General features: G+C 64.4%; 1 protein-coding gene across 1 annotated transcript in view; it reads left to right on the forward strand.

Annotated features, from left to right (window-relative positions):
* Positions 1-21,403, forward strand: part of RBFOX3 (RNA binding fox-1 homolog 3) — a 160,519-nt gene that overhangs the window by 119,192 nt on the left and 19,924 nt on the right. The window contains 2 exon segments of the mRNA XM_040530221.1: positions 5,820-5,864; positions 18,545-18,597. Of these exon segments, the coding sequence (XP_040386155.1) occupies positions 18,547-18,597 (51 nt within the window). The 5' untranslated portion in view covers positions 5,820-5,864; positions 18,545-18,546.

The following is a 21,403-nucleotide window of genomic DNA, read 5'->3' on the forward strand; positions in this document are numbered from 1 at the left end:
AAAGGCTCTGCCCAGAGCTGCGTGCGTGAGGTGAAGGACCTCCAGCACGGATGATTGGAAAGGATTTTCTGGCTAAATTGCTGAGCAGATGGATTTACCCTGGACTGGTCCTTGTGGACTCTGGAACATTTTCTCTTCTGTCACGGTTCCTTTTTATGACCTGCCATTTGCTCCAGCAAGCAAGAAGAGAGAGCTCTTGGCGTCAAGCTCCTGCTCCTGCTGCCGTTCGGGAACACGTCGGCATCGCTGCCGGGAGCCGCGAGCTCCTTTTCAGGAATGTGGCCGGGGCCTGGCAGGAGACCCCTGGCTGCCCCCTCCCCTGCCTCGCACGGCCGGGGCTGGCGGGGTGGGAAGGGGCGGGCAGCTGCCGGCTGGTGGGGGAGGACGCTGTGCCAGCGATGCAGCAGCGATTTTTATGGCAAGCCCTGAACCATTATAGTGACCACCTGGAGTGTGCACGGCTCCGTGGTGCTTCCTGCAGCCCGGTTAGGGGGCTGCTGTGCTGGGAACCCCCAGGTTCCCCACCCCATCCCACACCCGAGCAGTGCGAGACCCCAGGCCTGGTGCATCCCTCGCGGGCGGGCAGCTCGCTCCCCACAGCTGGGACAGCTCTGGATGCCGTGGGCTCATCCAGTGGGCAGTGGCTGGTGTGCCCTCGGTGCTGCTCAGAGGTGCAGGCGGTGCCTTCCCATGGGATGGGGTGACAGGGCTGGTGGCACATGGAGAGCACCCACGGGTCTCCCCAGACCTCACGCTGCCAGGGCAGCAGTGGCAAGCTGGGGGAGAGCTCCCTGCGGCACCGCAGTCACGGCTCCGGGCTTGGTTTCTGTCTTTGCCTGGTGGCCGTCAGCTCTGCTAATTATACACAGGCTAATCATAGCCCCGGGCTGAGCAGCTTCCAGCAACAGTGTGCTCCCTTGGCAGCTCGCTGGAGCTCTTGTCACCTCCCTTGTGCTCGGTGTCTCTCCTGGCCCTCCGTCATCCATCCCCTGTGACCGTGGAACCCTCCGGTACGGGGCAGTCCTGCCCGAGCATCGCCCTGTGCTCCTCCCATGGCCCGCCGTGCTCCGAGCAGCGTGACCCCGTCGGTTGTCACCCAGGTGCTGGTGGCCCAGCCCTTCGCAGCGTGGTGGCAGCAAGCGCAGGGGCTGTGGTGGCTCTGGGCGCTCCGCTCGCTCTGCCATTGCCGCTTCCACGCATTGATCCAGGCGGTTACTTAGGTTTCTGCTGTTCCTGTTTATGACTGATATTTGTCTTTCTTAGAAGAAGGGGAAAAGATGACACACTATCTTCTACCAAAGCCTTTCCTCTTCCTCCAGCAGCGTTTCTGCCATTTACATTAAAGGCTGTAACGGATTGGAGTAAATGGAGCAGGTTTGCAATTAGTTTTCAAAGTACTTATCTCATTAAAGTAAATGAATTATTGATTTAGTGACACTCATGCTTTTAGTGAGCGGCACAGTGCCATCACCACTCTGTTCCCTGGCTCACGACGGTGGTGGCCGGCCCTCGCACGCTTGCTCCTTACGTGCACGCATGTGCGTTTACATGCGCGTGACAGCAGGCGCGTTTCCGACCCGTTCCTCAGCTTCGTGGCACCGCGGAGCCACGCTGGCAGCGGGAGCCTGGGAGCCCGGCCCCGGCACGGCTGCGCGAGGGGCACCGGGCACGGCGTGGCAGGCAGGGGCGTGCACCGGGAGGGACAGGCTGGGGACCTGCACTGGTGCTCCAGGGCTGTGCCCGGTGTCCTGGCACGCCGCCGTGCCTGCAGCGCCGGATGCGTTCACCAAGCAGCCCTTGCAGCGCCTGGGATGGCGAGGAAGGCCGGCCACCCACCGGCGGTGGAGGTGCTTTGCTCTGGTGCCCAGCGGGGCACGCGTAGGGCTGCCTGGTGGTGCAGCGGGCTGGTGTCAGTGCTGCCCAGCGGCTGTGCCACACGGCTCCGCTGGTCAGCAGGAGAGGGTGTGAGCCTGGCGCTCGGCGCCGGGGCTGGATGCGCCCCAGCAGCGCGTGGCCGCAGGAGGGTGAAGCGCTGCGGTGAAGCCAAATGCTCATGGCTGAACTTGCCCGCCCCTCAGCCAGCTGCTGACTCATCTCTTTTGCGCTTCTCTGTACAGAGATTTAATCTCTCCCGTAAGATAAAATACTCCATTAATGGGAACCTGCCTACTCAGAGCCGCCCCTCTCTCTGTTCCAGGCAGAGGGGGCCGTGCTCCCCGGCGGCCAAGAGCTGAGGCTGTCGCTTCTGGGAGCGCACCCAGCATCGCAGCCACGGGCAGAACCGGCCCTCGAGGGGCTGAGATGACGCCCAGCCCTGCAGTGGCACCACGCACTCTGGGTGTGAGGCCAGGCACTCCGGGAGTGTTTTTCCCTTGCTGTTGTGTCCCTGTGTCTGATGTCTGCTCTGGGACAAGAAGGAGTGGGAGGATGCCAGCAGGGCGAGCCACGAATGTCGGGCTCCTCTTGCGGTGCCTCAGTGCTGCTTTCCTGGCAGATTTCACGGGCGCTGTCTGCGTGGGAAGCTCTTCCTCCTCCTCTGAGGGGCAGCATCGTCTGAGGGAGGCGGTGGCAGTCCTGCAGGAGCTGCAGCCGTCGAGCACGCAGGCAGATGGCAGGAGGTGCCAGGGGAATAAGCATAAGCTGCAGGAAGAATTTCAGTTCAGAGGTCCACAGCAGTTTCTCAGGCAGGTGTTTTGGTAACTGGAGTCAGTACTGGGACACTTGCGGGAGCTGTGCTGAGCACACATGTGCCCCAGGTCGCACCATCCCCTCCCTCAGCTGAAGGGCTCCGTTTGTCCCTTGCCAAAGGGAACGGCTCTCCACGAGCAGGCTCTCCAGGTTGTTCAGCATGACCTGCCCTCAGCCAGCCCACGTCCTGCAGCGTAAAGCGCGTGCCTGAGCTCCGGAGGAACCTGCAGCTGGAGCTGAAGGTCAGCGCTGTGCCAGCGACCCTGCCCGTCCCTGGGAACGAGTGGCCGGGGCTCATGCCAGCTTCGTGTGCCAGCCAGCTCGGCTCAGCAAAGCAGAACGCGTCTGCTCCGTCCAGGCAAGAGGCATCTGGTTACAGTATTTGGGGAGAGGCTGCAGGAGAAGGAACAACACTGAGTCTTGCCGCTGTCCGCCAAGAAGTGACTGCACTTTTTGGATTGGAGCCGTCGGTTTGGGGACTCTCCCAAACGGTTACTCAGCCCTAAAGCTGTCCTGGTGCTGTGGCTCCTGCAACAAAGCCGCAGGGACCTGCCTGTGGTCGGGACGACGCTGCCGGTATCGCATCAGCAGGCGGGAGACCGGAGGGTGCTGGGGTGCCTTCGTGGCTGCTCTGAAGGTCGAAGCGTTTCTCCAGCATTCTTTATTCCCCTGCTAAAGCTGAAGCCCGCTGTCAGGCTGCAGCCCTCTCCACGTGGATGCCTGCCTGGCTTCAGGCTCTTCCAGCCTTGCCTTGCCTGTGGGCTCAGGACGGGCTCGCGATGCAGGGACGAAGCCAGGCGGAGCTGTGGGGACGGGGTGGGATGAGCTCCTTGCCAGGTCCCCCACCAGACCCGGGGCTCTTCCAGGCACTGCTTGCACATCTCCCCCTGCAGCCCTTGGTTTGCAGCAGGGCATGGCCCGGGCTGGCCACCCAGCCAGGAAAGCTGCGGGGAGCTGGCGGTGCCCCCTCGGCCCGCGGGGCAGCACCTGCAGGCGCTGCTGGGAACGGGGCATTTCATCTTTCTGAGTTTAAAAAAAAAAAAAATCTTCTCATTTAATTAAAAGTGTTGACATTGTGCCTGGCCATCCCGCCCGCCAGAGAACGTGGTTATAAATTAAACATTAAACCTTTAATGGCCCATAAAGAAATATTCGCTGCTGCTTATGTATATAGGGGATATAAATAGAGAGGGCTGCTGGGGGAGGGGCAGGATATTATTTTTCCTCAGCCAAATAATCTTTGCTAATGAATTTAATTAAAAGAAAAATTAATTTAGGATTTTCGGTGGAGGGAAGGGGGGTCAAAACATACTGTGGAAAACTCCTACTGAGAAGTTTCGCAGAAAAGCTGAAGAGGCCTGGCGGCAGGAACGGGGACCCTCTTCAGGTCCGAGAGGTTTTAGCTGGGTTCGGTTTTGGGGATGAGCTGCCCTGTGCTGGGCTCCCTTCGTTTGGATACGCTGCTGTGCCCGTTCCTCTCCTGCCTTGGTGAATGCAGCAGGACAGAGAGATTCTGGCTGAGCAGCCCGGTCCCTGCGGTGCTCGGGGCCACCTGGGATTTGTGCTGGGCTGGTGCCTGGCTCAGCGAGCTCCCGAGCAGGCGAGCGCGGCGCATCCCGGCTGCGGGGGCCCCAAGCTGGTTGTGTGGAATTTCTCAGAAGGCGCCTTCCTTGGGAAATGTGTTTGGGAAATGAGATTTTACCCATCACTGTACTTCCCTGAGGAGAGCGAGCGTCCTTCAATTATTCATCGCCAAACAGGCTGCCTGAGTTCCCAGCACACCCAGACCTGCTCCTGGAAGGGGGACCGCGCTCCGGAGTGGTCTGCTCCCCGCTTTGCCGTCTCCTGCCTTCCTCTCCCAGGGATCCTCGTGAGCGTTTTCTTGGAGGAGCCGAGGAAGGAGAGCTGAGCGCGAGCCAGGGAGGGCAGGAGCTGGAGGCCCTGCCGGGAAGGAGCGGGGTGCCCGCAGCGATGCGGGGATGTCCTCCTGCTGCTGGGGACCGGGAGCTTCCCATGAACTTCCCCCGGGCGCACACCTCCGCGCGCTGCGGCTGGAAGACCCTCCGAGCCTGGAAAACACGTCTAGCTGGGCTAGAGCTTTCTGGAGGGTTTTTATCATAAGAGCACTAATGGAAGTCAGCACCAGCCTAATGAGCTGTGTTCCTCCATGAATCTGATTCATTGAGGCAGGAATTACCATAATTGATTATCCTGCTGTGCGGCTAAGAGCGGTGTTTGCTAACACAAGTGCCTGGGAACCAGCTCCGCGCTTCCAGCGCTGCCACCACGCCGGGGCTGTGCCCTGGGGCCGGCCCAGCTCCTGCACGGCTCCGGCGGCGTTGGCTGCGCTGGGCTGGCCGGGAATCGGTGCCCCGCGGGTGTACGGGAGGCCGCAGGAGATCCATAGCTCCAGTGAGACGAGTAGAGGTGTCTGAGTGTCTGCAGGGAGAGGCTGCAGGACTTGACACCTTGAGATCCCCAAAGAAGCAGTTAGCAGACAGAAACAACCCTCATTTACTCTTAAAAAAAAAAAAAAATATCTCGTGATGTATAAGCTGCCCTCATTATTTTTGAGGGTCTGACATGATTTATGAACATTTGGGTTGGCAATGTTGCAAAAGCCAATTAGTTGAAGTGCAGCTTTCAGGAAGTTTTCTTTGAAATTCGGTGGTGTTCTCCAAGAAGTCCCCGGAGCTGGGACAGCGGTGCCGGGGCTGTGCCCTGCAGGGTCCCCGGGGGGCAGGACGGGCGCTGCCGGGGGCACGAACCGGGGCGTCCTTGGGTGCATGCGATGGCTGCGCCCTACCCGGGGCTGCCGGGCACCCGGCAGAGCTGAGCCAGGGGCTGCGCTTGCAGGTTCCCAGGGCCTGGCAAAACGCCCGCAGGAGCTGGAGGCGCCTCGCAGGGGCTGCCCCACGCCGGGTGCCGCTGCCGGGGCGGCATCGCCGCAGCCTGGCTGCCGGCTGCTCACCGGGGCAGGTTTCCCAGGGCTCCCGGGGAGATCATGCTCGTGGTCATACTTGTATTCTAAAAATTTTGCCAGTCAATGGGCAAATAGCATTGACTGTAAGCAGGTTAGCGATAATGATCATTGATTTTAATTCTTCCTCCTCTTTCTTCTCTTTTCTTAGAGAGTCCAGCGCGAGCACCGCAGGAGGAGCTTGGCTGAATAAAAGGTACGGAGACGTCCGCTCCTCTCGAGCCAGGGAGAGGCGAGATGGGGCTTTGTGGCTCGGGCAGCCGCCCCAGGGCCTGAGCCCAGCGTCCCCCCAGAACCCCCATGGTCCATGCTAGGGCGGCCCCGAGGGAAGCAGGGGTCGGGCGGCGGAAACCTGCATGTCCGGGGCTGTGCGGGGCAGGCGGGTGGGCACAGAGCCGCGGCCCCACGGCCGGGGGGGGCGGCACAGCGGCTGCCCACTCGCTGCACGGGGCCCCAGTCACGGCGGGTCCCCCCGGGCACCGACCCCGCAGCCGAGCCCCCGCACGGCGTGGCGTGAGTGGAGTGAGTCCGGGCGAGGAGGGTGGGCACAGCCGGGGGCTGCGGTGTCTGTGAGCTGTCCGTGTGTGCTGACGTTGCTGTCTGTCTGTCTGTGCTCTGTGCGCCTCCCGGGACGTCGGCTGAGGGGCTGCGTCCTCACCCAGGGCGACGCCGGCCCCGGGGTGGTGGCCCCTGCTCGCAGCGTCCTGCAGCCCACGCTGCCGGGTGTCACTGCTGCGTCCCTGGGCCGAGACCCAGGGTGGTGACGGTGGAGGAGAGATGTGAGGGGCGAGTGCTTTAGTCCTTGTCACCAGCAGGATAAAGACAGTGGCCGGCTGGGAGGGGGGGGTCGTAGTCCAAAAGGATCTGGAGATCCCCTGAGAAAAGTAGAAAAGTTGTCCTTGGAAGAGGGGTGCAGAGGTTGGCGGATGGAGGCTGGAGGCTGCGCAGCAGCCGTGGAGCGGGGTGCAGGGGTGGCCGTGGCTCCCGGGGAGCCTTTGGCTGGCACCGTGCTGGGCCACGCACGGAAAGCCAGCAGCCCTGGTGCAGCACACGCGGGCCAGGCAGGGTGTGTGCATTCCCTGCTGCAGTCATCGCGGGGAGCAGGCTGGGTCCCTGCACAGCACCCAGCGTGTCACCTCGCCCGTGCTGTGGCGGGGCCACAGGTGGGCAGGAAGGTCCCTGAGGGGACAGAGCTTGGCCTCCACCTCTGCCGTTTGTGCCCGGGACAATTTCTCCACGATGTATTCTCCATGCTGAAGCAAGAGCTTCGCTCCTCCCAGGTGCCCAGCTGCGTGCAGGGGCCGCTGGTCCCGCAGGAGCCCTCCAGTGCCAGCTCCTTTTGCTCCCCCGTCCCCAGCCCTGCGCCCTCCGGCCTGGCGCAGGGACGCCTCCCAGCCGTGCATGCTCGCAGGGCCCCGGGGTGCTGCTGCAGCCGAGCCAGGAGCTGCTACGGCCCAGGGCCCCTGCTCTGCCTGGGAGATGCAGCGTGAGGTCTGGGCACCCCGGGGACAGAGGCACGCGGCCGCCCGCCCTGCGCTGCCCTTTTGGAAGCAGCCGTTGGGGATGCACTCAGAGGCACCCCCACGGCTGGGGGCTGGGGGCACGGCCTGCCCTGAGCCTGCCGGCCGGGGCCGCATGGTTGGGTGCTCAGGGAGGAGATGTCCCCCGCAGCAGCAGGGACGCTGCAGTGGGGTCGGTGTTCTGTGGCCAAGCAGCCGCCGGAGCCCCGTTTGGGTGGAAAAGGGGAAGCGTGTCGTCCGGGCGCGTGGTGACGTGGGCTGTTTGCAAAGGTGCTCACAGGGCGAAGGGAGTGATGGAAACGGGGTTGGGAACAGCTGGCAGAGGAGGTGAAACTGCGCTGGGAGCAGAAGTGGCTGGGCGCGGGGCAGAAGAGCCGCTCCGCAGGGCTGAGCTGGGGCAATGCCGCTCCCCGGCTGGCTGCTGGCGGGGGGCCCTGCCCAGCGTCCCCCCTCGCCGGGTCTCAGCTCGCACGGTGAGGGAGGTTTTATTTGGAGGCTCGCCTCAAAATGCTGCAGTGAGCCTCTCTGCCCCAGGAGGGGAGCATCCTGCCCTGCTCCCCACGCAGGCAGCGTGCCCCACGGGGTCCAGCCGTGCCCCCAGCCCCGGCTGGGAGCCAGCTTGTAGGGTGCAGGGGAAGAGGGGAGGGTTTTGATCACCAATATATAAGAGGGAGTGGGAAGCCCCCCGCCCCTCTGCCTGCAGTGGTGGCTCCTCTGCTTTATCACCCTCTCCTGGTTCTGAATTATTGAGAGTGTTGCTTTCTTTTATTGCTGTGCTGGAGGAGAAATGCCTCAGCCCGGCTCTGCTTTGAATATGATTACGGGACTGGAGATGTCAGAGCCAGCAGGGCCCCAGAGACCAATCTGCCACCCCTCTTGCTCCTTTGCCTTCCCTTACTCTTATTTATTCCCCTGCTGCTGCGCCTGGTTCAGCGCACGCGGTCCCTTTGCTCTCCTCGGCGGCGGTGCCCCAGGAGGACGCAGATTTAGTGGCTGACGAGCGGCGCTGCCCCGCTGTGCCCGCAGCGAGCGCTGGCCCACACGGGGCAGGTTTGCGTGGCCACGAGGGGTCCTGCTGGTGGGCTGCGGGCAGGACAGGGCGGGTGTCCCCCACTCCACCGCTCCCGCTGACCCCCCGGGGGACCCCAGCCCATCCTGCGCTCCCCTCCCTCGGCTTCCCCGTGCAGCACTGGGGGCCCTGCAGGCTTCATCCTGGGGCTCCGTGGGGACGCGCCGCGGGGTGCTCGGGCTGCGATGCGGCGGGCAGGCCTGCCTCCCCCCCGGGCAGCCCCCGGCGAGGGTCCCGGTGCCCGCGGGGGTCCCGGTGCTGTGCTCCCGCAGAGTGCAGCGGCTGCTGCCCGCGGGCAGGTGCCGGGAGCCGGCTGGCACCTCGCAGGTTAATTGTGAGCGCGGCCGATTCCCTTATTGACAGGGCAGCCTGAAAAACGCTGAGGCAGGACCATACCTCCTCCGAGTGTCAGCGCGGGAGCCCACGCCGCTCCTGCCAGCACACGCGCTCCCGCTGCCGCCCGGACCCCTGCCCAGACCCCCGTCGCAGCCTCCCCCTCGCACGCTCACCCTTCCCCTGGCTCTTAAAGACGCCAGCGAGGATTTATTTTTATTCCTCCCTCTCCCCTTTTTTTTCTTGACGATGAACTAAGTCCCCGCCGGGCTCCTTGCGCCGGGTTGCCTGTGGCCGCTGCCCACCTGGGCACCCTTCCCGTGGCCCCGGGCTCGAGGCAGCCCTGCAGCGGCATGTCGGATGCCGACAGCCAGCTTTGAAGCCCGCGGCAGCCCGTGGCGAGCCACCACGCCGTGCTGGGGAGGGGGCGAGCACGCAGGGCACGCGGCGGTGCTGGCCCTCGGTGCCAGCCCTGGAGGCTGGAGCTGGACAGAGAGCGCCCGAGGGGAGAGAGCCCACCGAGGAGCGGCGCCCGGAGCAGCCCACGGCCCTCCCGCTGATCCCGCGGAGCCCCGCAGCACCCCGACATGATGATGTATTTTTGGGTAGGTACCGCCGCCAGGGCTGGGCATTTCCCATCCCTCTTTGCTGGGGTTTCGCTCGGAGTTTGGGTTGTTCCCTGCCGTTGTCGCTTCCCAGCAGCGCCGCTTGCCAAGGAAATCGTCCCTCCTCTGGCGAGGCGCTCGCTGCCCTGCAGACGGGGGCGCGGGGCTGCGATGCTGGAGGCAGGGCCCAGCACCGGAGAGGACGGGGCCGCGGAGGGGCCGGGCAGGGCTCCCTGCCTCTGCACTGCGGCCTCGTCCCTGCTCAAGAGCAAAGCCCTGTCCTGCTGCTGCCTCCTGGCCCCACCACGCCACTGGCCGTGGGCAGCAGCCCCCTCGCCCAGTCCCCATCCAGCTTGGGGTGGCTGCAGGCTGCCCAGAATCGTCCTTCTCTCCCCTGGTGCCCTCTCCGGGTGTGCTGGGCTGGTGCACGGCCGCTCGGGTGCATCTCGTGCTGCGGGGCCGTTGCTCAGACAAGGTGGGCTTTGCAGCCTGCCCCAGGGACGTTTGTGCAGGAGGGGCGGCGGGGTTCCTGCGGGCAGCAGGGTGTCTGCGGGACAGGGGGTGCAGCTGGGGCTGGCGGGGACAACCCCAGCCCTTCCCTGCTCCTGAGGGGCCAGGCTCTGTGCATCTCTCCGGCAGCTCTCCCCAGGGGAATGCGAGCGCGGCTGAGTTTGCAGAGAGGCCTCCCGTTGTGGGTCAGCTGTGGGGCTGCAGGCAGCGAGCAGCATCCCGCCGGGAGGAAGGGAAGGGATCCCCTGCAAAGCATCCCTCGAGCCGGCCGAGACCCCCTGGCCACGCTGAGAGCCTGGAGCAGGGAGGGGAGGCTGAGGGCAGGATAGGATCTGTCCAGGCACCTTGCAGCAGCCGTGCCTGGGGATGGGATGCTGAATGTGGCTGCGAGCTCCTTGCCTGGTGCACCTGGGATACCTGAGGCACCGTGCTGAGCACCGGGCTCTGCACCGTCCCAGAGGGGCTCCCTGAGGCATCCCGGCCCACGAGCAGCCCCCGCTGGGCCCTGGGCACAGGGGCAGAACTTTGGCCAGCAGCACCAGCGCCTTCCAGCTCCTCGCTCCCGCTCCCAGCTCCTCAGCAGCCCTGCTCCTGGCCAGACCCGGCCGAGCTGCTGGTAGCTGGGGGAGCGCCGGCCCCTTGGGGATTACAGGCTCCTGGTGAGCTGCAGGCACTGGGGAGCTGCAGTCCTCTGGATTACGGAGCAAGGAGCCGAGAGGATAGAGCGGGATGAAGGGAGGAGGCAGGGGAAAGGAGCTTATGGGGAAGGGGAAGATAATGCGAATTCATTGTTTCTCGGGGAAGCAGCTTTCAGGCGTAAGGTGCTTTGTCATTTGAGATCTTGGTGCAGCCGCCTTTCCCCGCTGGTCAGGAGCCCGTGGGGGCTCACAGCTTTTCATGCCAAAGCGTTAATTCTGCCCAGGGACTTAACGAGCTGGAGCAGCTTTGGAAGCAAACTGCTTTCTGGAGTTTCCGCTTGCAGCTCTGCGGGTGTTGCGTGGCTTCGTGGAGCTGCTGCTGGGGCAGGGCAGTGGGGCAGGGCTGGGAGCAGCACCTGGGTGTTTGTCCCCATGGGAGCTCAAAGCGCAGCTCCCTGGGACGCGCCGGTGGTGCGGAGCAGTGCTCGGGGCTCTCATCCCTGTGCCGTGCCGGATCCCCTGGATGGGGCCCTCAGCATCGTGCGGGGCACGGGGCATCCCCAACCCGAGCCAGAGCAGGCGGCTGCTTTGCTCCTCGGGCGGCACCTGAGCATCATCCCTCGGCACCGCAGGCGTCCCCCCGTCGCCGGCGTGGGAGGAGGCGGAGGGTTTGGTGCCGCTGCACGGCGGGAGCGTGGCCGCTGTCGGGAGCACTGCGGGAGCTCTGCGGTGGCAGTCGGCAGCGGGTGGCTCAGTAATCGACACTGCAACAGGCTGAGATGCCAAAGCAAAATGTCTTCAAATTAGTAGTAATTGCAGGAGAAATAAAGAGCGTGCGGGGCGAGTGGAAGGAAGGTTCTATAAATATTATGATTTTTAAAGTTTGCCCTGGAGTCCTAGAGACTGTTTAAACGCTAATATCCTGTCTGTGCATTTAAAAAGCCTTATAATGAGGATCGAGTGTCTGCTTCCAGAGCACCTCCTGCCTCGCGGTCCCACGCAGCCCACGTCACCTGGCTGCCGCTGCCGCTGGTGTCCCAGCCTGGGCTGCCCCGTGCCCAGCACCGCCCGGTGCCGCGCGTGCCCCTGCTCTCGCCCTTTGCCAGGGCTGTGCTGGTCCCCGGCAGCCTGCAGCAGCCCGCCCGGTGCTTGCGCTGGAGCCCCACGTGCCGGCCCTGCGTGCAGCGCTGCGCCCGGTCAGAGGTGTGCGTGTTCTTGGGTACCCCTCGTGAGGCAGCAGTGCTGATGGCAGGGAAGGGGGAAGCTCTGGGAGCTCAGTGTTTCGGGGTCCCCGGGTCTGCAGGTGCTTGTTCCTCACGGTGCTTCGCCAGGCTGTACCTGCCGCAGCCCCGGCTGGTGCTGCCCACCCGGCCTGGAGCTCGAGGTGCTTGGCAGCAGCTGTTCTGCCACGGTTCTGCCGCCTGCACGTTAATTCTCATTAAATCCAGGGAGCCTAATTGCCTTTTCATGTAAATATTTTGTCAAGTGAAAGGGCTTTAGGAAGGGCTGTGCTGATTGAAGGAGAAAAGCCAGGCTTTCTCGCGGGTGCGGTGGCAAGCTTGTTCCTGCCCTGCCTCATTAAAAGTGTGAACTGTGCCCCCGCGTGAGCTGCCGCACGTCCCGCACCCACGGTGAGCCCCGAGCTGGGCGCACGGCCGGCCACGAGCGCAGCGGCTGCGTCTGGTGTCCCCAGGCTCCTGGGGAGCTGCCGGCCTTCCTGCCAGGAGGGAAGTACCCGGGGTGTAAATAACCCAAATTCCCGCTGTGCTTCCCCAGCCACGCTGCCCCGGCCTCCGGTGACACCCACGCGGGGCTGCGGGCTCTGCACCGGGAGCCAGCACCGCGCATCTCGCGGGGTGGCTGCAAAACCCAGGCTCCGTTTTGTGGGAAGCACCCAGGTCTCTGACTTCTCTTGTCATGTTGGATAAAGGACAGGGGAGGGGACAGCACGAGGGGCAGCGGGACACCGCAGGATGCCACCCCTGCTGCATGGCAGCACCCAGCCACCCCCCTGCTCCGCCCAGCTCCGGCAGCTCGGGACGGATGGAGAAGCTTCTCCAGGCCCCCCCTTCCTTCTCCCCCTCTTCGCAACGGGCGAGCAAAGTTTTATCAGGATGATATTTTTCCCCAGTTCCCATTAAACTTTCATGTGCTTTCTCTGCATTTCTGCTGCGCTCCCAGCTGCTACCGCTGCTGTCCCCGATAGCTGCCGTTGGTCGCAGCCCCCCCTTACCTGCCATTTGGGTCACATTTGGGTGCTGGTGACATCGCCGCCCCCGCCTGGGGGCCGTGACCTCGCCGAGATGCTGTGACGAGCAGGAGGGAGGTGGCAGCCTGGAGCAGGGGCTGGTATCTGGGTCAGCGGCTGCCAGTGCGCTGGGAGCGGTGCAGCGCCAAGATTTTCAGTAAAAATTCTGCCTTGTTTTTGGAGTTTAGAGCAGGTGGGGGCTTCATCAGCCCCCTGAGAGCCACCGGCGTCAGAGGAGGAGGAGGAAGGAGCGGGGGGAAGACGGGAAGGAGGTTTAATTGGTTGCAGAGGAGGCTCGTCCAGGTGTCCCCACAGAGCAATGCTGGACTTGGGAGTCCCACGCGGCAGCAAGCGCCACATCCCGCAGAGCGTTCGCCGCGCGCCTTCCCTGCCTCTGCGCGCTTGGGTGCCACCGTATTCCCTCTCGCCGGCAGCTTGCTGGAGCAAACTCCTCCTCCTCGATCTGCTCTTGCTGTCTTTGTGATTTGGCTCCGAAGCCGTTGGGGGCTTGGTGCGGGGTGAGCGTCCCAGGGCTGCGTCCTCGCTGCGCTTGCCTGCTGCCAGCACCACGCGAAGCCGCTGCTGCGCAGTCCTGCACAAGCCTCACTGCCCCAGCCCTGCTGCCGTGGTGAGACGCGCACGTGCTCGCTGCTGTGCCCCTGGCCATGGCCATCAGGGTTTCCCTGCCGAGGAGACTCCAGCTCGCAGCCTCCTGCCGGGGCTCTCGTCTCCTGGGGAGATGCTCAGGACCTGCAATCCCCCCAGTTCCCGGGTGCGGCAGAGCTGTCTGAGTTCCCCTCTGACACAGGGAAGGCCACTGGGGACCTCAAGTCTGGTGGCTTCCCCCGGGACAGCCCATTCCCTGGGCTCCCGTGGGCTGGGGCATCTGCCCCAGCGTCCCGCCCGTGCTCCCACCCAGCGGGGCCGGTCCATGATGGCCAGATCGGATTCCGATACGCCTGCGGTCGGCTTAAACCACACCTGTCTTTCAGAGATGGAGCAATAAACCAGCGATCTATAGATGTCTGTGTAGGAGACAGGCAGTGTGCTGGGGCTTGAGGCAGCCCCTGGGCTGTTACTCAGGGGCCGGGCTTTGGGGTTCAGCGCGAGCAGAGCCAGCCAGGCTGGGAGCTGCAGCACAGCAAGAGGTGGCGATGCTGAAGCAGGAGAAAGTGCTTTGGTTTGTGCTGCTGTCGGTCCTGGGTGCTCTGTGCTGGCATTCCTGTCCCTGTAAGCCCTGATGCTGTCCTGCTGCAGAGGGGCTGGAGTAGCCTGGGGAGAGTTTGGGCAGAGGGAGCCGGCTGCATGCACAGCGATGGTGTGGAGGCAGCCAGGGCGCAAGGCAGGGACCTTCCTGCGGTGGTGCTGAGCCCCTGGCATGTGGTGCTCCTGCCTGTCACCTCTGTCAGTCCCTTCCCACTGTCCTGGTCTGCGTGCAGCATCGGTCTCTCCCTGAGGCCACGCCAGCAGGCGCCTCGGACCTTCCCCTCGCCCCAGCACTGGCTTTGGAGCTCCCCTTGCTTCACAGCAGCTCAGATCCATCAGCGCCTTCATCTTAATCGCTTTATGTCTATGACTAACTACTAATGAGCTTTTAATTAATGAATGCCTTGGCTTGGGGGCACTCTGGGGCGGGTGGAAGGAGAAGACCAGACGTGTGCCCTGCTCCTGGGCTGCTGCCTGGGCTCTGCTCGCAGGCTGAGCACCCGGACGCCTCCAGTCCCCACTGCCGCAGCTGCGCCTCCGCCAGCCCGCAGCCCCTCCTGGCAGCTCTCCTGAGCAGCAGCCCCGGGCTTGTGCTCTGGTTTTGCACTGCCCAAATGTGCTGGTAGGGTGCAAGGGAGCCCCGTTGAATACCGGACACTTGAAGCCCCCTGGGACATCCAGCCCACCTGTGGTTGTGCACTGCATCCCCAGCAGGTCTGCGAGCTGCCGTGTCATCCCTCTGCTGGGAGGGGGTGTGGGATGGTGTCCTGCTGAGCACTGCAGCATTTAGATCCAGGATTTCCTGTTCCATCCCTGAGCGGGTGGTGTGCTGGGGTCTGGGCTTGGCATCTGGGGGAGCCCAGATGGCCCCGGGCAGGCTCTCGGCGTGCAGCAGGTCTGACGGGTGCCCGGGTGCTCCGGGCAATGTGTGGGGCACCCAGGTCACCAGACTGACAGAGGTGCTGCGCTGCGCCACTGCGCGGGGACAGCTGCACACTCAGCCAGGGCAGAGCTCTGAGCCGGGCTCTTGGTGACGGGACAGCCCCGCTCTAGGTGACAGCCCACTTTCTGCCTGGGTCAGGTTTTTGCATGGGAAGGGATTGGAGCTGGGGCACGGCAGATCTGGCCGCGCATCTCCCAGGAGCGGCAGCACCGCCCCTCGGGCACCTCGCAGCCGGTCTCTGCTGCCGGCCGGCTCCCAGCCGTGGGCAGCCCGTAAACCCCAGCCGCCCGGGAGCAGCCCAAGGGGTTTTGCTTTCCCAGTGGGCAGGGACCCTCCGTGGCTCAGAGCGCTCTCGGCCTTGCAGCCCTCCCAGCACAGGGTCTGCCGCTTGGCTCCGGTGCTTCGCTGGGCTCTGAACCAGTGGCCGAGGCCACTCCTGTCCTGGTGCCACGTTGTTCTCCCTCTTCCAGAAAACAAAACCAAGGAGCCCTCAAGGGTTCATTTAAAATAAATAAAAAATGAAAATAGTGCTGATTTGAAGGAAAGCCAGCCCCATCCTGTGCATGGGAGCGCATCGCCAACCCATCCCCGAAGGGCAGAGAGAAAGATGTGCTTAGAACTGCAGCCCTGTGCAACTTCTGCCTTTGATCATATATCTTACATGTGCCCTTTGCTTTCCCTCGTCTGATATTTATTAGGTTTAATTTTACTGGGACGCGGCTCTAAGTGAGACAGATGGAACGGGGTCTGTGTGCCTGGTGAACACATCTTAATTAAACAGATAAATAAACTTTCCTTCCAGGAGACTTGAGTTTCGGAGGGGTTCCTCTGGGGCTGCAGCTCTGCGGGGCTGGGCAGCTCTGGCCGGGGCTCCCCTGTTGGTGGGCACCTGGCCTCAGGCGTGGGCACAGCCCTGGTGCTGAGCGGGATCTGAGCGTGGCCGTGCCATCAGCTGGGGCTGCAGCACGGCGTCAACGCCGGGGCGACTGGAGGCAGCAGGGTGAGGGAAAGTGGCCGTTGGTGGCAGGGGACGTGTCCCCACCCCGGAGCTGGCAGTGGGTTGGCATAGCCCTGCGACGCTCATGTCCCATGGGGGCTACCTGCTGCTGGGGGGGGGGTCTCTGCAGCCAGGCACTGGTGGTGGCCAGAGGAGGGAGAGAGGAGACTCGAACTCTCCTCAGCTCCTGGAGCCGTGCCTGGTTCCACCACTTCTGTGGGATTTTGCCTCATGAGCAGGAGCACAGAGGTAGTCATTGCTGGGGGGAAAGAGGAGAGCTGAGATGGGAAATTGTGGCAAATTCCTGCTGTGACAGTGGTGCAGAGGGGTCCTGGCAGCAGGTGCTGCGGTGTGCGGCCCGATGGGGACAGGGACGGGGATGGGGATGGGGACAGGGTTGGGGATGGGGATGGGGACGGGGACGGGCACGGCTGCCCAGCATTGCTCTGTGCTGCCTCGCGGCAGGGGAGCGCCACGTCTCCTCGCCCCCTCGGCTGCAGCCAGCCCGTGCTGTTCCTGCTGGCTCGGGGCAGTGCCAGGCTCACTTCACTGCGCTGCCACCGGCCAGGAGCGCGTTTGAGTCACCCTGCCCGGAGCCAGGATCCGGCGAGGGGAGGAAGGGCAGATTACCTCATCCTGGAGCCGGCTCTCCCCAGCGCGCACCTCACGTGGTTTGGTTGGTTGGACGCTGCAACCAGAGAGCGTCAGGCCATGCCCTTCCCTTTGCACCTCTGCATAAGAGCAGTGCAGGAGCCACACCAGAACCTGGTCCTGGGCCTTTGGAGGCACCCGTCTGCTTGCGCAGGGCGTCCCTCGCCACATGCCGGGGTGGTGCGTGGGGCTCGGGTGCACAGGGGTGCCTGGTGGGACCGCTCCCCACTGCTGCGTGGGGGGCTGTGGGGGGCGAGTTCCTCCTACCCCTTGCAAAGCTGCCCTGGTCACTGGGATGCGTGGGAGAACATGGCCCCGTGGCTGCAGGGCTCCGGAGAAGGGGAGCTAGGGGCGAGCAGGGAGCTGGGGGCTGAGCACTGCACCGGGCTCCTTCGTGGTCCCTTGGGAGCCGGAGGGCGAGTGGCCGTGGTGGGACAGAGGAGGGTGCTAGCAGCGGCCCGAGGCTGCTGTTGGCCGTGGGCGTTGCTGCCCGGCTTCTTTTCAGTTCTTGACAGCGAGGGGTGATTCTGGTGAGAACCCTCCCCAGCCTGGGGTCTGCTCCCCGATTTCTCAGCTCACGTCCCCTTGGCAGCGCGTTCTCCCCAGCAGCAGGACCCCACAGGGGGGTTGGGACCCCCGTGGCCCCCAACCACTCGTTCAGGACGGCTTTTCCTGGAGCAGTTTGTTTCCACGGGGTTCTGCTCGGAGGCTCTGGGGTGGCCATATAATACGCCTCGTCTGTTGAGTATCTGCAGCAGAAACTGGAACCGCTGCGAGTGTACCAGGACACTGCAGCATGTCGCTATGTCTAGGGATACTGTGGAAAATCCCAGCCTCCAAATAGGGCTGTTCATGTGCTGGAGGCTCCGGAGGAGACAGAGCATCAGCAGCTGCTGGCACAGACCTGCCTTTGTGCATCGCGTTTGGCCAAGATGGAAACTGAACCGAACCCAGGTTGCCTTTCCCACCCAGCCGAGCACAAAGCCCCGCCGGCTGCTCTGGGGCCCGGAGCCGCCACCGGGACCCCTGCGCCCAGCCCGGCGGCTCGGGGGGCACCGGGTGGGAACGGGCCCCCCGGGAGCACACACGCGTGTGCGCGGCCCGGCCGCCCCCCTATCGCCATGACCGCCCCCCTGTCGCCACGGCCGCCCCCCTGTCGCCACGGCCACCCCTCTATCGCCACGGCCGCCGCGACAGAGCCGCGCGCGGAGCTGCCCCCGCGTGCCCCAGCCCCGAGCCGCTCGTGCAAGGCGGGGGTCGCGGGGCGGCCCCGGGCCGGGGGGGGGGAGGGGTTTGGGGAGGGGGGGGTCGGTCCCGGGGGTCCGCCCGCCCGGGGGGGGGGGGGGTCTGCGGGGCGCTGCGGGCTCCGCGCGTGGCCGTCCGTGTCTGCGTGTGTGTGCCCGGAGAGCGTGGTGCGTGTGCCGGGGCGGCGCGGGGGCGGCGGGTGCCCCTCCGGCTCCTCGGCAGCCCCCGGTGCGGCGCCCGCAGCCCCCGGGAGCTCCCCTCGCGTCCTGCCGAGCCCGCGCGGGGGGGGGGGGGGGGGGGGGGGGGGCGGGGCGGGCCGGCTCTGCCCGCAGCCCCCCCCCCGCCCCCCCCCGCGGCAGCATCGCGCGTGCCCGGGGCTGGGAAGGCGGCTGCGAGGCGGCGGCAGCGGAGGGGTTAAGTGCGGGATCAGCTGTTCTCATGTCATTACGGATTCTCTTCATTTTATACAGAGCTCTGTTTGATGTCTGAATGCACAGGGGACTCCCCCTCCTCCTCCAACTCCCACCCCTTTTATTTCACTCCCTCGCCCTCTCCCTTCCTCCTCCCCTTCCTTTCTCTCCCCCTTCTCCTCTCTCTCTCACACGCACACCCTTTGCAGACCGCTCGTTCAGTGCCAGTGTCTAATGGCACCGAAGTAAATAGCCGAGCATTGTTCCTTCAGTGTAAGAGCAGAGCGAGGCCAGCCTTCCTCAGATGAATTCCTCCTAAATAGCGCCCGAGGGGGACGGGAGGGGACGGAAGAGGAGGGGGAGAGCCAGAGGGGAGAGCCAGGAAGACAGAGGATAAGCAGTGTGTAGAAGAGGACGAAACTGCGAGCAGCTTCACGGCTACCTGTCAACACATGCTGTGCTCCATGGCTAACTCGGGCTGCCTCCTTGTCTCCAACTCAGGCATGCTTCCTCACTCTCTCCCCTGTCCTCCAGCCTTCCTCTACCTCCAACAGGTAAGTGACCCTCTTCTGGGAATTTTTTTGCTTTCGGTTCACACGTGCTTTCTCTAAGCGAAGGGTCAGAGCTTAACCTCTTCCTCTCCAGCCTCTCCTGGCCTCTCCGGCGCATCCTCCCCGCCGGCACCGGCGAGTTTTGTTGCGTCGGCCGCTCGCGGGTCTGGGTTGCGAGTTCATCGGGGGCTTTCTCTGCTTTTTGTGCCGAGGGGGCTGCTCCGAGCAGGGCTGGGGAGCACAGCCGGGGCTGGAGGGGGCCGAGGCGCTGGCAGTGCGGCAGGCAGAGCCGCCGGCGCGGGTCCAGCACCTGCCCTTCCTCGGTGCTGCTCCTCTTCGGCAGAAGCCAGGGGAGATGCTCGATGCTCCGCGCACGGGAACCCGGCTCCTCCGTGGCCTGGGCTGCCACCGGGAGCAGGGGGAGCGAGGAGTTCGCATGCGTGCACACACGTGTGCATGTATGTGCGTCCGTGTGAGCTGTGCGCTCACGTCGTGCGTGTCCGTAGCTGGGACGCGGCGTCGAGCTTAAATGGCTTTGCCCGGCTGTGGATACGGAGGTGCTGCAGATGGATCCCGGGAGCAGCGGCTGGTCCAGGCGAGCCTGGAGTTCGTGCGGCCGGCGCCGGGCTGCTGGCGGCCGGCGGGTCCCCTGTGCCCTCAGCTTGGCTTCCAACTTCTCGTCGGGGCTCGTGGCTCCTGGGACCTGCCTGGACCCAGCACAATGAATTTCCAGGCTCGCCATCCCGGGGGAAGCACGGCTCAGGAGAGGCAGCATTTTCTTCAAAAGCCTCTTCTCTGCGTCGGAAATCCCAGTCTCCCAGCCGGGCTAACTGCTCCATTTGTGCTTTCAGGAGTTTAAAAATTCATAGCATCCTACCGCGCTCCGCCTGGCCTGCGCGGCTCACCTGGCAGCTGAGGACAGAGCTCGGCGCGGGTGCAGACCCCACCGCCCGCGCTGGGGAAGGGCTGGGGGCTGCGTTTCATTTCCCAGAGCCTGCGTCTGCATGGGCTTACGGCCAGCACGCATCCAAGCTGGAGCTGGGGCCGGCAAGGCCCGGGCTGCTCTGGCCGGCGTGCCGGGGCCGGAGCTGGTGAAGCCGGCGCTGCTGCCGGTTACACAAGTGTATGGGCAGCCGCTGCATGCGCAGGGGGCCTGGGGATCGCGCGGGGCTGCTGCAGAGGCTGGCCGAAACAGTGCGTGATTTATTCCACCTTCCTGCAGGCAGAGGCTGTGGGCGAGCTGGGGCTGGGCTGAATTTTGATCTGCGCTTTCCTGGGCTGCGCAGAGCGCAGCAGATCATCCGCGGATGTTGCTCGGCATGTCCCGGTGCACCAGGAAGGCTTGGGGCATCTGACACAGAGCAGAAATCGTCCCCAAGCCCCCACGTGTCCCCGGGGAGGTTTTCTGTGCGTCTGAAGGGAGCACATCGGCTGCTTTGAACCGGGAGGCAGCACAGGGCCCGGAGCCACTTCTCAGAGCAGCCAGGGATGTGGGGAATTTTATTTTCTGTCCGGAGCCCCCTCCCCCTGCCCGCTACCTGCGAGGGCCCCGCTGCTCCCGCATGTCGCAGGCACGCGATGCGCAGAGCGGCTGCACTGCCTGCAGCTCCAGGGCTGCAGCCACGCCGGTGCCGGTGCTGGTGCCGGTCCTGGTCCTGGTGCCGGTGCTGGTGCTGGAGGCAGCAGAGGACGGCGGCGCTTGGGGCAGGCTTGGGCCGCGGTGCTGACGGCCGGCTGGGACGTGTGCGAGTGCAGCGTGAGGTCTGCAGGAAGGAAAGGCATTATCTCATTCGCAGCTCTTCCCCACTTGTGGCCACTTGCACCCAGCGGTTTCTGGGCCCTTCATGGCCCCATTTCGTGTAATTCGGACATGGTGCTCAGCGTCTCTTCCTCTCCGCTCTCCCAGAAGCATCCTGCTCCTTGGCAGCAGGTTTGGCCTCGCAAGCCAGAGAGGAGGGGTTTATGAAGAGATTTGGAGTTGGATTTTCACCCACTAATGGGTGAGATGGAAGCCAAAGTCTCTGTCCTTTCCCCTGAGTTTGTCTGTCGATGAGGTTCTGTACCCAGGGTTTGGAGACGATGATGTTTCTGGTGGGCTGGCAACAAGACGTCAGGAAGGGGCATGGCTGGCAGCAGTCATGTGGGGAAAGAGCACGGGAGGATGCTGCTGGCTGCTCCTCGTCCTGCCTGTCTGAGCCAGGGGCCTGCTTGGGGCACGGTGTCTCTGCCCAGGTCGTTCACTGTGTCAGCGCTTTGTCCCTGGCTTCACTCTGGATTTTAGGAGCGACTGCTTCGGTGCACCAGGAGCCTGCAGGGCAGCGATGCTGTTTCTGGGTGTGTGCCCCGTACCCAGGTGCACCAGAGCTCGCCTCAAGTCAGCGTGGGCTCGTTTCCCCTGTGCACAGCTGGAAGCACCTGGAAGACTTCAACAAACTTCTTTTCGGAATTGAGGTTGGCTGGGGGAAGTTCACCTTAGACCTTCTGGGGTGCAGTCATGAGCCCGGAGCCCGTGTGCCTGCCTAGCAAGGCAGACGTCCGTGCAGCAGGCGCGGGTGCAGCACGGGGAGCTGGAGCCCCGCAGCCGGCTGGGGAAGCGCGTGCTGGTGGCCGTGCTAGCTGCAGGCAGGCCAGGATGCCACGCAGCTGCGGTGCCAGCGGGGCCAGTGCTGAGCAGGCACGAGCGGTCCCTGCGGCCCGCTGACCCCACAAGTCCCCTGAGGCAGCGGGCGCCCCTGCGGGAGCTCCTTGGTGTTTGCTGTTTCTGCTCCCGCAGAGGCCGCTTGTGTCTGTGTGCCCCGGCACTCGTATT

The sequence above is a fragment of the Cygnus olor genome, chromosome 18, assembly GCF_009769625.2.
Source record: "Cygnus olor isolate bCygOlo1 chromosome 18, bCygOlo1.pri.v2, whole genome shotgun sequence".
NCBI lineage: Eukaryota > Metazoa > Chordata > Aves > Anseriformes > Anatidae > Cygnus > Cygnus olor.